At 38.7% G+C, this 15962-nt stretch overlaps 1 protein-coding gene across 10 annotated transcripts in view; it reads left to right on the top strand.

Moving 5' to 3' along the window:
• NAV3 (neuron navigator 3) overlaps positions 1–15962 on the top strand; it is a 924907-nt gene that overhangs the window by 694807 nt on the left and 214138 nt on the right. For 9 of the 10 annotated variants that reach the window (XM_075551244.1, XM_075551247.1, XM_075551246.1 and 6 more), the window contains 2 exons: positions 9211–9279; positions 12605–12750. In XM_075551244.1, coding sequence (XP_075407359.1) covers positions 9211–9279; positions 12605–12750 — 215 coding nt within the window. The remainder of the gene's footprint in view (positions 1–9210; positions 9280–12604; positions 12751–15962) is intronic. The other variant, XM_075551243.1, reaches the window with a different exon arrangement.

Here is a 15962-nt window from a genome sequence, read left to right as displayed (position 1 = left end):
TGGAGGAAGTCTGTGTAAAAATTGATCAGATTTGGTGAGAGATCAGAGAGCTGATAACAAAAAGCACATCTCTGGTTTTCTAGTTGAGATACAATAATAAGGGAATAGTAGCGCAATAATGGATTCAGCTGAGAATGAAGAGGGGGTGGGAGTGGGGGGACATATTTATCCTGATTAGGGATTTCCATGGGTTTTTTCAAATAGTGGCTTTGAACACAGGTATCGAGAGCACACGGGGGAGATCAAGTTGGAGATGCAGACCTAGGAACACTAGCTGAATAGTGTTTTATTGATTGAAACAGAGGAGATTACTCAGGAAGAAGGAGCGCTGGTGGTGCCGTAGTTAAATGTGCTCGGTTGCTAACTGAAAGGTCAGTAGTTCAAACCCCACAGTCTGTTCCATCTGGATTGCAGCCTAGGAAACCTAATGGGGTACTTCTGTTCTATACTATAGACCATTGGTTCTCAAACATCCAAATGCCACGACCCTTTAACACAGTTCATGTGGTGGCAACCCCCAACCATAACATTATTTTTGTTGCTGCTTCATAACTGTAATTTTGTTACTGTGATGATTTGGTGACCCCTGTGAAATTGTTGTTCAACCTCCCAAAGGAGTCCTGACCCACAGGCTGAGAACCACTGCTGTAGCGTCACTCTGCCAGAATCAACTCACTGACACAGAACAGCCCATGAAAGGGGTATACAGTTAATTTTTTAAGTGTGTATATATATATATATATATATATATCATAAACCTGAAACTCTGGAAAACATAAATATTTACGATGATGTGATAATGAGCAAATAAGGGGAATGTTCTTTTTGTTTACTTGTTTTACAATATACTCAGAAGTATAGCAAGGTTTTAAATAATAGCTTGATAAAGATAAATTGTTTTAATATTGAGGGTTTCCTTATCTGATATGACATTTCACCCTGCCTGTCAAATTATCTGGGAAATCTAAAATGTAAGTATCACACAAAATTCTGGTTAAAATGTTAAAATAAATAAAACCTGCAGTGGCCTGGTTCTGTGTAAAATGGAAACCTGCCAGAGAATAAGAATTCCACTAAAATTAACCATAGAAAAATGGTAAAACTGCACCCTCTTCAACTCGGAGGACCGAGAAAAAGAAGGTGTCCTGTTGAGTTTTGTTTCTCACAGCTTTCACTGTATATCGGGTAACCTCAGCAAAAGCACATTTCCTTCCAGTCCTTCTATCACAGCGCAAACTCTTCATTAAATTGTGTATTTGAGACGCTTTAAATTAGCGGTCCTCAAGCTTTTTAAATGGAGCCAGTTCACTGTCCCTCAGACCCGTTGGAGGGCCGGACTATTGTTTAAAAAATAACTATGAACAAATTCCTATGCACACTGCACTTATATTTTTTTATTTTGTTTTGGTGGGGGGGAAATCCAGTGAGTCCCTATTTAGAAAATGTGTGTGTGGGGTGGGGGAAAATATCTTGGGTGTCAAATCTGAGTCGGAGGTGTGCGCAGCCAGGCGCCCCGGAGCCTCCCTCTGGGCCCATTCAGCCACGAGCACGCGGTGCATGGAAAGCAGGCCCGGGAGGTTCTCCCGTGCCACACACACTACAGGACAGGCACAGAGCCCCCAGAAATCAGAGGTTCTGAGAGGAGGATGAAGGGGTGGAGCAGGAGAGGGTGAGGCACGGGGCTAAGGTAGGCAGGAAGGACTCGAACACTTGAATGCCCCAGAGGGGAGGCTCTTCCTTCGGGAATGCTGACCACATGGGCCTGCACGTGTCCGAGGAGGCCAACCTCCGACTGGGAGCAGCACATGGAAGGAAGAGCGCCGTCCCAGGGATCTGAGAGGCCACCTTCGACCTTGTGCAGCCAGCGCGAGCCCTGGTAGAAGCGCGGATCCCCCAGGCGCACCGCCGTCTGCTTGTAGAAGTAACAGTACAGGACGGCCGCTAGTCTCTGCAACACAGTGTTTGCAGGCCATCGGTCCAGACGAAGCGGTTGGGGTTTTTCCAGCGTAAGTTCATCACCCAGATGTGAAGGGAGAGGCTGAGGGCGAAGTACACCACTGTCAGGAGGATGGTGCCTTTGAACTTGTGGAACAGGAGGTTGACCAGCCCTGCCTGGAAGAGGAAGGTGTTGAAGAACATGAGGCGGACGATGATGATGTTGGAGAGAACTGCAACGTCCTAGAGGATGGAGAGGACGAGCTGGATGACGGGAGCTATTGGGAGGAGCTCCGAGAAGGAATTGACAAAGAGATCATAGGTCAGCAGTCGGCACTGCAGCCAGGAAAAGGCAAAGGCACCTTGGAGCGCTGGCCTGAGACGACAAGAGGCTTGGACTTCATTTCCCAAGCAGCCTTGCACATAACTTATATAGAAGTAAACAAAAAACAAACAAAACCAATAATGGGGCAAAAACACCCGGCAGGCCAGATTAATGTCCTAGGCGGGCCATAGTTTGAGGACCCCTGCTGTAAATCATGTCATTGAGACACTTTCTAGCTGATGCGCATTGCTCAGAAGTATAGGCTCTGTAAGACCTACCCTGTGCATCGGTATATGTTTTGTAAAAATAGTGATTCTTGAAATTCGTCCTGGCATGGGTTCTGGTGGTTCTTTGTAGGTCTGGGACCTACACAAGTATATCACACAGAGTTCAAGAAACGAGATAGATGGCAAATACTAAAAGCGAGATGAAGGAGACTAAGACTTGATTTTGTGAAATCATGCTTTTAGGAAGTCATGGTTCCAAAGTAAGTATAAACCTGGAGCCTGAAAGGCGCCTCTGAAAGTCTTACAGCAGGAGGCTGACAGCTCAGACACTCACCCAGCCAGGGAGAAAAAGGCAACAACAACAAAATTCAGTGTGACTCTAACCCGTGCACTCCATGTGTGACCACGCTGAATGGTGATCCGCAGAGTTTCGAATGGTTAATTTCAGCAAGCAGATGCCTAGCCCTGCCTTCTTACGTGAAGCCACTGAGTGGACTCAACCCTGGTCCCATTCAGTTAGAAGTGTCTCACATCGACAGTCTTCCTGGCTTTTTGTCAAATGAGGAAGTTACAATCAATCTTTTTATTTTTAAGTACATTTTATTGTGAAATAGGTACAGGTTTTACAAAGCAGACCATCTGTTTTGCATTCAACAATTTATACACATTCCGTCCCAGCTCAATCCCTTCAGTGCGCCACCACGGATCCCGCTTCCTCCGGTGTTCGCTCTTCCCATTCCTTTGCCTTTCCCAACCCTCTGAATAAACGATGCTGCCTTTTGGATCTTAACCGGTTGAGATTTCTAACTTGGAGGTGAGTTCAGTTCCAGACCAAGGGTGACTCAGGGCCATCGTCAGGGAAGTGTCCCCAAAGTCTCTGCTCTGACCAGTAAGCCTGCTTTTAGGATTTTTGACTTCTGTTCCACATTTACCCAACACCCTCTAACGTGATTCTTTTCAGAGCACTGTCAACCACTCTTCTTTTATTTATTTATTTCTTCCAAACTCCTGCTCCAACTATTGATGATTCTTTTGAGTCAAATACTCATCTGGATTGCATTTCATAAATATTAAAAATGCATTAATTCAAACTCCGCATAACATAAAGGTACTCAGTACTCAGTGATGCCTTGCTCTGTTGTTCTTGGGCTCGGCGTGAGTTGTGTCTGATGTGATAGCAATCCAAAAGAGCAGAAGTTAATAGCAAAATGGCAGTCTAGATGATATTTTAATCAAAATTTTAGTTTGATTCTCATGAAAATTTCCCTTTAATAAAAAACTGAAATGGAGGAATATAAAAATAAAAGTTAGGTTTTAAAAAGATGGAATTAAAAATTAAAATCTAGAAATAATTGTATGGCAAGATATCTGAAGACATCAAAATAATTCTTTTAGGATATAAAAGGAAAATAAATGTTATATAAATGAAACAATGCAGTATGTAAACTTTTGGAATAGTTATTTTTTACTCAACATAATTCTCTGTTGATTCATTCAACTGTTGGCTGTACCAATAATTTTTTTTATTCCTAAGTAGTATTCCATGGCATATAGCATAGTTTATTTACTCATTCACCCACTAGAGACATCTGAATTCATTGCAACTGTATCTATTCTGAATAAAGATGCTAGATACAATTATGAAAAATAGTATTAATTATATAATCACACTCACTATCCAGGCGTTTCCCCTGTTTTCTCATAGATTTAGACTAGCTATTTGTGTCAAAATACAAATAGCTTGTATACATTTTCTTTGAGTTCTAACTCATACTAGGCTCTCCATTACTTTGAAAAATGCTTTGTTATTTTTAATGTAATTTCTATGTTGTGAAAAATGAGCCATTTTCATTTTGGGTTCATAACAGTTTGAATATTTATTGTCATTTTCTGGAATATTCATTGGCATATTTATATATTTTCTGGAATATTTACAGTTTGAATATTTATTGTCATGAAACAGATTATGACTCATAGCGACTGTATACAAACCAAGAAAACTCATTTTCTTTGAGTTCATTTTAACTCACAGATACCCTATAGGACAGAGTTAATTTCCTGTTTGGGTTCCTGAGAATATAAATATGTTTTGGAAAAGACAGCCTCATCTAGCAGCCCCACTATTAACTAACTCCTATAAGAAGTGATAAATGTTATCTATACTTGTTTTCCTTTAAAGTAACTCTAGAAAAATGCTCAGAATTTTGTGTTCTAGTGTGTTGTTTTAATTAATGTTCTCCATTTTACTTCTGTGAGTCCTAATGTCCATTGCTGTAGCTACACAGAACTCAGACAAAATTTACAATTAAAGGATTGTGAAAGAAGTTAACAGGTTTTAATGCCAGTCAGAAATTTCCATTTATGAGGACATGTTACAAAGATTTTTCTAGTCTGCTAATAAGTGTCTACAGGGCATACCACTCTACTGGAAGTCTCAAACCAAAGGCATTTAGCCCTACTTCTGTGAGTCAGCAAACTCAGCTCCCCGAATTGAGTGCCTAGAGGCACCCCACTCCACAAGCCAAAAAAGCACTGCACAAAAGCACTCAGCTGTAGTTGCTCCATGGGCTGGCAAGTCCAGCCCTCTGTTCCATGCTCTAGCTCCTGGTTCTGCTGCGGCTCCACTGAAGTTATCACTGTCTTCTGGTTCCAGGAGGTTCAATGCACAGGGATCTTGGGTCCAGAGGACACACTCCCCTTGGGGCTCTTGCTGGTAATGAGATCCCTTCTCCTGCTCACAGGGCTCAATTTATATGCATCAGAACATTCCAGAGAATTTGGTTCACAGGTGTTCATTGGTGAATCAGATCATTATTTCTCACCCACATTCTAATCAGACCCAAACAGGAAAAAATCATTTTGTGAGAATTAGAGACTTTGGCTGGAAGAGCTATATTAACTAATTCCATTCTCCTGCAGGTAGACGCATGTAGACATTATTCCCATATGAATTATAGCAGGGATAAAGCCAGAGGCGAGGAAAAGAACAGAAACTGTTGAATGGAAATAAAACACGTTTGGACATGTAAGAGCATTTTGTAGATGCCCTTTACTGACTGTGTTTGCTTTGAATCTGCCCTTGCATAGCTCTGTGAATTTAGGATATGTTTTCCATCTTCCTTTCTCCACCTATGATATCAGGAGACCTATGATATCAGTTGAGAAAAAAAATTGTAGTGCTTTCTGGCTCTAATTTTCCATTCAGAATAGTGCATTCTAGAAAATTAATAAAATTATAAACATTACATTTGAACCCCTGTATGCTAGAGGCATGATTAGAGTTAATCAGTGCTTTAATCATTTTTATTAACTTAGTAGCTGAAAACAAGCATAGATTAAAATGAGTTCCCGCAGGTTGCAGCAAGATGATTGGGTATTTGTTAGCCATTGCTGATAATTAAAAGGGAAAAAATAGATAAATCCAACTCTTGAGTTTTCAGGTTTCCATGACTTAAGAACATACTGATGCTCACCTTCCCCATATGATCACTGAAGACAAATGGGTGCATAAGCAAATGTGAATGAAGAAAACTGATGGTGCCATGCTATCAAAAGATATTTCATCTGGGGTCTTAAAGGCTTGAAGGTAAACAAGTAGCCATCCAGCTCAGAATCAACAAAGCCCACATGGAAGAAGCACACCAGCCTGTGTGATCACAAGGTGTTGAAGGGATCAGGTATCAGGCATCAAGGAACTAAAAATCAAATCATTGTGAATGAGGGGTAGTGCAGATTGGGGATCCAAGATCCAGGTGTAGGCAGCTGGACATCCCCTTACAGGAGGGTTTTAGGGAAGAGATTAGCCAGTCAGGGTGCAGGGCAGCAAGGAGGAAACATACATGATCCCACTATCATGATCCCAATTCCCTTACAAATCTGGCTAGACCAGAGGATGTACACTGGTACAGATAGAAAGTGGAAAACACAGGAAATCCAGGACAGATGATCCCTTCAGGACCAGTGCTGAGAGTGGCAATACCAGGAGAGTGGAAGGAGGGTAGATTGGAAAGGGGGAATCGATTACAAGGATCTACATCTAACCTCTCCCCTGGGGGATGGACCCCAGAAATGTGGGTGAAGGGAGACGGCGGATAGTGTAAGATATGACAAAATAATAATAATTTATAAATTCTCAAGGGTTTGTGAAGAAGGGAATGGGGAGGGAGGGGAAAAATGAGGAGCTGATACCAAGGGCTCAAGTAGAAATCAAATGTTTTGAGAATGATGAGAGCAACAAATGTACAAATGTGCATGGCACAATGGCTGTATGTATGGATTGTGATAAGAGTTGTATGAGCCCCCAATAAAATGACTAAAACTAAATAAAAAAGAAGAGGTTAAAGAAACCAATTGATGAGGATTTGGGAGATTAGAGAAAGAAAATGGGGAATTTAGGGTGGTGAGTTTGAGGATAATGCAAATGAACCCCTTCTCATTCATTTGACTTGATGGCGGAGAGCATGAAGCAGATGTCTGGTGTAGAAGGTAAAACTTTAAGAAGCAGCAAGTGAAATAATATATAAAAATATTTGAAGAGAGAGGACACAACATGTGGGGGAGAGCTTGACTTTTGAAGAGATGGGAAAAGATGAGGTCTCAGTGAAAGAAAGAGAAAATCACAATAATAATGGTAAGTGGATTCCTGTGGCAATCTTTGAAATTTCAAAGAGGTGAAAAGACCAACAGGGTCCATTACAAGGGGTTTGGACTAGAACTAGAGCTGAATAGTGCTTTTGTATGAGAACCACTACATAGTTACAAAGTAAGCCAAATTTCAAGGGATCTAAGTGTGGCAGCTCATAAGACAGAATAGACAAACAGCATTGACTATTCTTTTCAATAATAAATGTAAAATGCAAGCAGAACAAAACCAAAACAAATGGATTTTAGCTAATGCGCTTAACTTCGTGGACTTTTATTTTCTCTGCTGTGTGTATGTTAAAAATTATACTACTTTAAAAATTATGTAGAAACAATAATTGAGATGGGATTCATTTTTAGGAAGAAAATACATTGCTTTATTGTTGTCTCTATTGCTAATGCTTGTGTTCAATCTCGAGAATGTAGATATAATAGACCTTTGAATAATCATCTTACTCTTGACCTCACAAATTTAATTGAGAAGCCCCCAAGAGATTTTTCTTTACATTAAGTGTTTTAATCTTTAAAGTAATGTTTGATATTATTATATTGGTGTTATGCTATCTTTATATTTTAGTTACTATCTGATTGTTTGCAGTACAGAATCATGTCATGGAAACAATTAAGTACTTAGACAATGCAAAATCAAGGTTCGGTGAACCTAAAAATCTCCATCCATAGAAGGATTCCCTGTTTCTCTTGAGCCAGTCACCTATGAGGACCTGCATATTTCCACCATAACCAATTCAATGGAGTAAGAATTAACTCAAGTTAACATTATCCTCTTGTTTGCCATCCTTCGGCATGACAGTAAATCAGCTAGTACATGTACTCCAGTGGACCTTTTAGCTCTGATTCCAGCATCCTCAAGTAGCTTCTCTTTCTGTGAAGCCTTTGAAATTGTATGAGGGAGCGTTAAAAGAATGTGTACAGAATGGATTTTATAGGTGATGGGATTTTTTTCCTTGAAGTTTTGGAATCCCTCTTGTACATGTGGAGTAATTAGTCTCATGGAAATTCATCCACAATTCACCTGAAAACTGTTTCTTCACTCAGACATCAACCCATGTCCACAGGGTGCGTGAGCCTCTTGGGTCTCGGGTCCCACTATTATCACTTTATCCTGCAGAACACTCATTTCAGAGCCCGTACGCAAATGATTGTAAGTTGGAATTAACTCAGAGACAGTGGGTTAGGGTTTGGAGCTTTTAAGAAAAGCAGAGAACAGTTGAGCTTGAAATGTACGTTTTTGTTTCATTTGTAAGCTACTAAGCATCAGTTGAAAGGAAGTGTGTGACGATGTGATTGCATTCTACTAGTATGCCATTACACTTTTTTCAAGTTAGTAATTAGAAGAACAAATTTTAAATGTTTATTGTTCTATGAGCTTGTTCTACATACTGCTTTCTTTCATGTCTTTGATCAAAGGCTGTGATTTAAGCAATCATTAAGGAATACAATTAAGGTTTGCTCAGAAATTGGCATCAAGTATTTGTTATGCTTGTTTCTGAAGAAAATCATGCCCGTAAGCTCCAATTTGGATGTGGATGTGCTCTTAAATAAAATATTTTTTATTGTTCACCCCTTTAAAAATTTCCAACGAGTGCTAGGAATCCACAGCGACTGGCTACATGAAAACCAGAAAATGGTGAACACTTGCTTTTTCAAAAATAACATTTAGATTTTAAATTAGAAAAAGTAATGAGCTAATCACAAATTCTTTTCACTTTAATAATTTTTAATGAGACATTTCTTTCAGCAAGTCAAACCATTTTCCTGAAATTGTCAGTCACCTATAAAATGATTTATGCTAATGAGGAAATAACACCATTAGAATATTTATAATATTATGTAGCCATAATTTTAAAGTTAACGATGGCACTTTATGTCAAGGGGTATACTACATTATTTCATAGTGCATTCCTAATTTATATGTTGCATTATCATTATTTTCTCATTTATTCGTTCCTTTCACATGTTCCAATTGCATTTCATTAATTCATAGTTTTCTTGTAAGCTTGTGTTTTCTTTCCATGGTCAACAAATTTCTTTAATTCAATTTCTCTGTTTCTCCTCATACAGTCTGGCAGCCAGATATGCAACTCAGTCTAATCACAGTGGAATTGCAACCAGTCAAAAAAAGCCTACTAGGTCAGTTAATATCTCTAATTTATTGCTTGTTAGTGGTATTCAAGTAAATGCCCCATAGTATTTTACTCTGTCACTCTAAATTTAAAAACGAACAAACAAATGATACACTACTGGATGACAAGATTTCTTCCTTAGCGAATCACCACATACCTGCTCGGAGCTGGCCTTGTTTGTATAGATGGTTCGATGGATTTTGGCTTCTTCTCTCTCTGTTTTGTTATACACAGTGCTGTGACTGGGCTGGTCTACATCCTAGTCTTACAGCAAGTTAAAACAATTTTTTTCACCTTAAAGGTCCCATTCTTTCCAGGTCACAGAATGTGAAGTAAGACTTCAAAAAGTTGTGATCGCTTTTGAGAAGACACACAATTATTACACAGGTTAAAGAGAATTGAAAATATTGGCAGTTTCAATTAAAATGTTAGCACCCGGGTAACTTGGGCTGTTTTTCCATCTATAAGACAAGCATCCCTGGGTTACAAACACCCAACTGATGAGCAACCCGTACTTGCTTTTTAATATCATGCAAATGTGCCCGCACTTGGTGACAATGCCAACACCCACTCTCAGTGAATTCCTCATCTCAATCACCATGCTGCAGGAGCAGCTTTTAGCTCGCTATAAAAGTCTCTAGCTTTTCTTGCACTGTAGTAAGACTCAATCCGAACCGTCAGCATGTGTGCTGACTTATCATCAGATTGGACTTATAGACCTACTTAGGAATGGGTCTTGTTTGTAATTAAAGTACTGTCTGTTGTTTAATTTTTCTGATTTGTGCTATGTGTTGGAAAGGGTGTCAATTCCAATACATTACACTGCATTATGAAAGCAATTAGTATATAAAAATGGTTTATAAGAGGTAGATTACTTAACTATTACGTTGATGAGGGCATAATGGTGGCCCAGCGGGGGTGTTTCACAGCCCCCATCATTGTGAGGTCCCTGTGCCCTTACATCCACTGAGGAAGCTTCTCAGTGGTGGTCCACTACTGGCCAGTACTCCACCACCAACCACTACCCAGTCATGTGACCTCATGTTTGATCACACACACGGCTTCCGGTGCCTTGACTAGAGGTACGTGCTTCCCTCTTGTGTTCATATCCATGGCTGTCAAAATGTTCTCGAGAGGAAGAAAAATTAAGAGTATTTGATTCAAACTTAGAACAAAATGATGTAAACCATGTGTACAGTAAACAGTGACCTGCCATGTACAGTAAGCTTCTGAGATGTGTGCATATAAAATATATTTTAAATACTTTGATAAATGAGAACTTGCTCTCCTTTTTGTTTCATTTCTATTTTTATTATTTTGATGAATGATTTGGAGGCTCTGGCTGCCTGTCAAATTAGGATACTGAGAAGAGCAAGTGGACTTTTGCATTTGTTTTAATTAGTTCTTCTGAGGGCTGAAGATCTTCAGGGCTTCAAGGATCACAATAAAGATAAAAATGCCTTTTAACCGCTCGCTAGAATCAGGTCACGCTTCATTGCATACAGAGCAAGTTTGGGACAAAGTTTGTTGATACATGTGGTTTGGAGGGAACATTCTATGTCCATGCAAGGATTGTTCTCAGATTTCTTATGATTGGTACATTGGGCCAAATTCATTAGTTCTTGCTGTAGAGTACAGACACTGGTACTGTAAATTCTTTCTGCCTGTGATAATTGTGTTACACAGACAAAGTGTTTGACCAAAAGTTAAATGCTGGAATCATTTGAAAAAGACTCTAATCCGTCTATGACACAACTTCTAATTAGTAAATTACCCAAAGGAAATATTTATTAGCCTTACGTTTGCAAACTCCAGACACAGTGAGCATTTGGAAACCAGCAATTTTTCCAAGAAATCAACACTTCTGTTTTTTAAGTTGATGCTTCCATTTTTCTGATGTTTATTCCATTTATCAGTTTCCATTATTATTATTAACAAAGTATTTTCCTGAACGACAATTTTAATATTTAACGACCTATGGATAAAATAAAGCTAAATGCAATTTAGGAAGTGGAATTAAAATTTTTACTGTGATAACTGTGAAGCTGTGGGATTTTTATGTTTGAGACCATTATGACTGAGAGAAAGTTCATTACTAAAAGGCATATAACATAGAACTGTGTGAAAGCATAGTACTGCGTGGAGATCTGTATTATTTTTGGTCATTTTCCTTTCAGCCAGGACCTTTTAGAGTAGTACCCACTTACAAGCACGTGGTGGCAGCAAATCCCAGCAAAGATGTAGCACCCTTCACTATGGTTTCTAAAGGGAGCTTACTGGGACCCTGTTACTCCTTAATTTGGACTAGTCTAGTTTTTCGATTTTTAATTAAAGCAGATTGAGTTGATTATGTGCCTACAAAATAAGTCAGTAATAAAAACAATAAATTTAGAAATATATATTGTAGACACAACCCATGAATACTGTTGAGACAGTATTTGAGTTCTAGTGGGAAAAATCCCTAGTGGGAGTGACTCAAAGTGATGATTGAATTATACTCATAATGAAATTGCTATAGATCACAACTTCCTTTCAATTTCTCTTAATTCGAAGATAGCCTGCATACATTTTTCATATCTTCTATTTTTTAAAAGCTACAGCTGCTGTTACTATAGGTATAAATTCTCATTCTGATAACTTTTTTTTTTTCCTGAGACCAGCATTTTTGTTTGCCGTTTTGCACCTGTGATCAATCGGCCACACTTAGGAGCTAATAAGCCAAAGCCTGGGTTTCTTCTGGTGAGAGCGTGAGAGTCTTTGAGTCAGAAACCTTGGTCCCTGCACCTTGTTTTAATTGGAGTGGTTTACAAGCTTGGATCTTCAATATTATTTTGCTCCATGTAATGTATTTAACACCTCCATTCGTGGTATCATTAATGTTGAAGCTGACTTAAAATGCAACTATCCGCAGATCAGAATAAATGCCCTACACATTGAAAATAATTCTCAACCATGGCTGCAGATGGCTGATTAAGGCCACCTGAAATATAATACAAACACGTGTTACTTTTTCTTTGTTTGTCATGGAATTTTTATGGTCCTTTGACGACAAAGTTGTGTTCGTTGGAGGATGCGGGAAGTTCAAGTTCACAGTGAAATCTTCCCTTGCACTTTAGGGAATGTTGATTGGGAACTTGCAACACTTTTTTCTGAAGATTTTCAAAGCTGTTGAGCTGTTTATTTGTCACTTAAACTACCATGTTCTGCTAAATAGATTTTATAACATCATTTATTGTGGCTTTCGTGGTAACTCTTACCTTCCCAGAACCTCCCCTTACCTGCATTTTCATATAAGGTGCAATAATGATGTACTCTTCCTGATGCTGTTCCAGGCTTCCAGGGCCCGCGAGGGTACCGGCTGCAGGTGGCGGCAACAGCAGCAAAGTCCAGGGAGCCTCTAACTTAAATAGGAGAAGTCAGAGCTTCAACAGCATTGACAAAAGCAAGCCTCCAAATTATGCAAATGGAAATGAAAAAGGTAAGTTTTGCCTGTTACATCGTTACAACAGCAGTATAACACACTGAATCCAATATTTCGTCAGCTTTACAGCTTTGGGGATAGGACTGTGTCAGTGGGGTTTCTGCTCATGTCTAACTGCCTCTTTCTAAATACTAGCTTGCTTAAGATGTTTTCTAATCTAAAGACCATTTTTTAAAAGTACTGTATATACTCGTGTATAAGCTGAGTTTTTCAGCACATTTTTAATGCAGTTTTTGTGGTAAAATTGGGTGCCTCACCTGGTATCTGGGTCGGCTTATATTTGAATTTAAATAATAAATTCATTTATTATTTTAAAGCAGTTGAATTCATACCACTGATAAATTCCACTTCTCAAAAAGTGTTCCTCCCAGAATGCATATAAAATCAAATTGTCTTATGATTCTTCATGATTTTCTGAGAATGTGTCATGTATTCATAAGGCCATTTTCAGTCTGTTTGAATCCTTAGATTTAGTTAATAAAACACAAAAGCCCTAAGTGTTTTGAGCAGTTCGTTAAGGTTGGCATGATGAAAGTTGAGAAAATATATTGGTTGGTATTTATCTTTAGAAGCAACAGAGCACAAATGTACTTTGACCTTGTTTTCTCTAAAGAGAGAAGCTACCTGATATTTTCTCATATTCACGTGCAATAGAAATATTAAACAGCAAAATCATGAGGGAACAAAGAGATTTAGTGAAAAATCTGTGTTAAATACAAATTGTACATTCACTACATGCCACGTGATTTGTTTCAAAGTTCAGAACCTGCATTTGAAGAGAGGCTGGATTTGATACATATTGTTGGGGTGAGGTTTGTCCACTTTACAAATAAACTCAGTAGAAATCTTTTAAGAATGTGTATTTATTTATATATGCAAAACCGGAATCTTCCACAATATTCAACTCTCTATGGAAAGTCACAAGTGTACATTACTTGTAGAAAAGTGGGGAAATTCGTGTTGACTAAGTTGACCATGTAGGATAATTTCCCTCTCGGATGAAATAATTTCATATTGTTGCAGATAGAGAATATAATTAGACAACTTTCACTCAGACTTGGTAGGACTATACATTGACAATTTCAAAATTGTATCTCCCTCATATTAAAGCAACAGGAATCAATGCTCAACCCCGCTAGAGCAGAGCTATCTGTCCTGATTCTTGTAAGATCCTCAGCTCTTAAACTGAACATGGGGAAGAGGGAATTAAGAATGTTGCGGGGGGAGTTGTGGGGGAAAGGGTTTGAAAGCTGCAAGTTTGCCTTTAAAATGTAAAGTCTCTTGTTTATGATTAAAATAAATATTGAGGAATTATAATTTTCCTGGAGAGAGGAAGATAGCAGTTTCTCATCAGAAAACCAAGCTTCTTCGTTATTATGACTTCTCCAGAAAGCGCTATATAGGTCAAGCTAATACTTTCTATATTTGGAATGAAATTCTGCACAAAGCTAAGCATGCGTTGAAATACAGAGACCTTGGACTCTCAAGGTATCCACGTGCACATCCTAGTACCACCATTACATGAGAATTTTGCACAAAATTACTAGCAATACTGATAAAGAAACTAGAGACCCTCTAGGTAACTCATAATGTATCTGATTTTTGTCATGTTAGATACTTTTATTAAACTTTTAGTTATGGTTTTTAAAGGAAAAAAATGAAAAAAAATAGACAGCCATTAATGTGTTTTATTTGCCAGTGAGTGTCTGTTATGTGTAGGCAATGGTGGAAATTTAGAGAGGGAGCAATATTTAAAATCACCACAAGGTGGAGACAGATGTCACATATTAGGAGGCCATACAAAACAGGTTTCCTTAGGTACTGGGCACCAGCCAGAGACCAGCTGTCAACAGTAAGTTAGCTGTTGTTTTCAGCCCCTACGAACTTCAAGTCCTAAAACGTTTAGAGTGTGTGGTCTCCTATTCACAACTCTTTTTAAGTACAATACATACATGAACTAAATGTCTATAAACTGTCAATAACATGTTTAAATTGAGTCAGATGCTACAGCACAGCCTTTAGAATTTGTTGTTTCTGAAACATGAATTTTGCTGTTAACCACGGAGGGTTTTTTAAAAAGAATATTTTATTGTGTTTTTGATGAAGCATTACAGAGTCATGTAGCTTTTCCATTGCACAATCGCTGAACACATTGTCCAGTGACAGCGGGCACGTTCTTCACAAGGCGGGACCATTTGCAACCTCTCCATTGCCATCCTTCTGTAGTCTACGCTTTTCTTTGGCTGATTGTCTGGAATATGTTGTCAGCTATTTCTCATTTCTGATTGATATTCTATTTATAATGGTTATATCTTTATATCATATTGAGGTCTCTTTAATATGAAAAATCCATAATTATCCATATGAATGAATGCAAAGTAAATTTGCATAAAACAAATACGTGTCTAGCATTGTCACTCAGGTAGGAAATCAATGCGCTCACTCTGACCTCTCATCACTCCAAGGGTTATTTATTTATTTTTAAGGATCACTTTATTGGGGGCTCTTACAGCTCTTAGAACAATGCATACATCAATTATAGCAAGCATATTTCGTCATTATTTTCTAAATATTTTCTGTTTGAGCCCTTGGTATCAGCTCCTCTTTTTTCTTCCCTCCCCCACTCCCACCCTCGTGACTCCTTGACTAATTGTAAATTATTATTATTTCCATATTTTACACTGACTCCTTCCCACCATGGTTTCAATTGTCCGTCCCCTTGGGAGTGGTAGTGGGGCGGGAGGCGGGGGTGGGTTTGGGAGTATACATCATTGTGATCGGTTCCCCCTTCCTCCCCTCCTCTCCCCACCTGACCCTTGCCTTCTTGGTATCGCTTACTCCCATTTCTGTACCTGAGGAGCTTATCTGACCTGGATTCCCTGTGTTGTGAGCTCTGATCTGCACCAGTGTGCAGGTTCCCGTCTAGCCCGAAGTGGAAGGCAAAACTGGGGTCATGATGGTGGAGGTGGGGTTCGGGTGAGGAACGTTATGTCAGTGTATCCAATTTCAGTGATTACAAATTTACCATTTGTTATTGCATATTATGTTTTAAAAGTTGCATCTTCAATTAGGAACATAAACCAGATTAAAATAAACATACAATAATTTATATGTTTTAGAATTTCAAATACTAATTTTGGGTAAAAGTTTGATTCAACCTTTTTCTGTTATAATTAATGGTTGTAACATTGTTAATTCAAACACATAGG

Source organism: Tenrec ecaudatus, chromosome 6, assembly GCF_050624435.1.
Source record: "Tenrec ecaudatus isolate mTenEca1 chromosome 6, mTenEca1.hap1, whole genome shotgun sequence".
NCBI lineage: Eukaryota > Metazoa > Chordata > Mammalia > Afrosoricida > Tenrecidae > Tenrec > Tenrec ecaudatus.
Note: the sequence above shows the minus strand (reverse complement) of the source record. Positions and strands in the feature narration are given on the sequence as shown.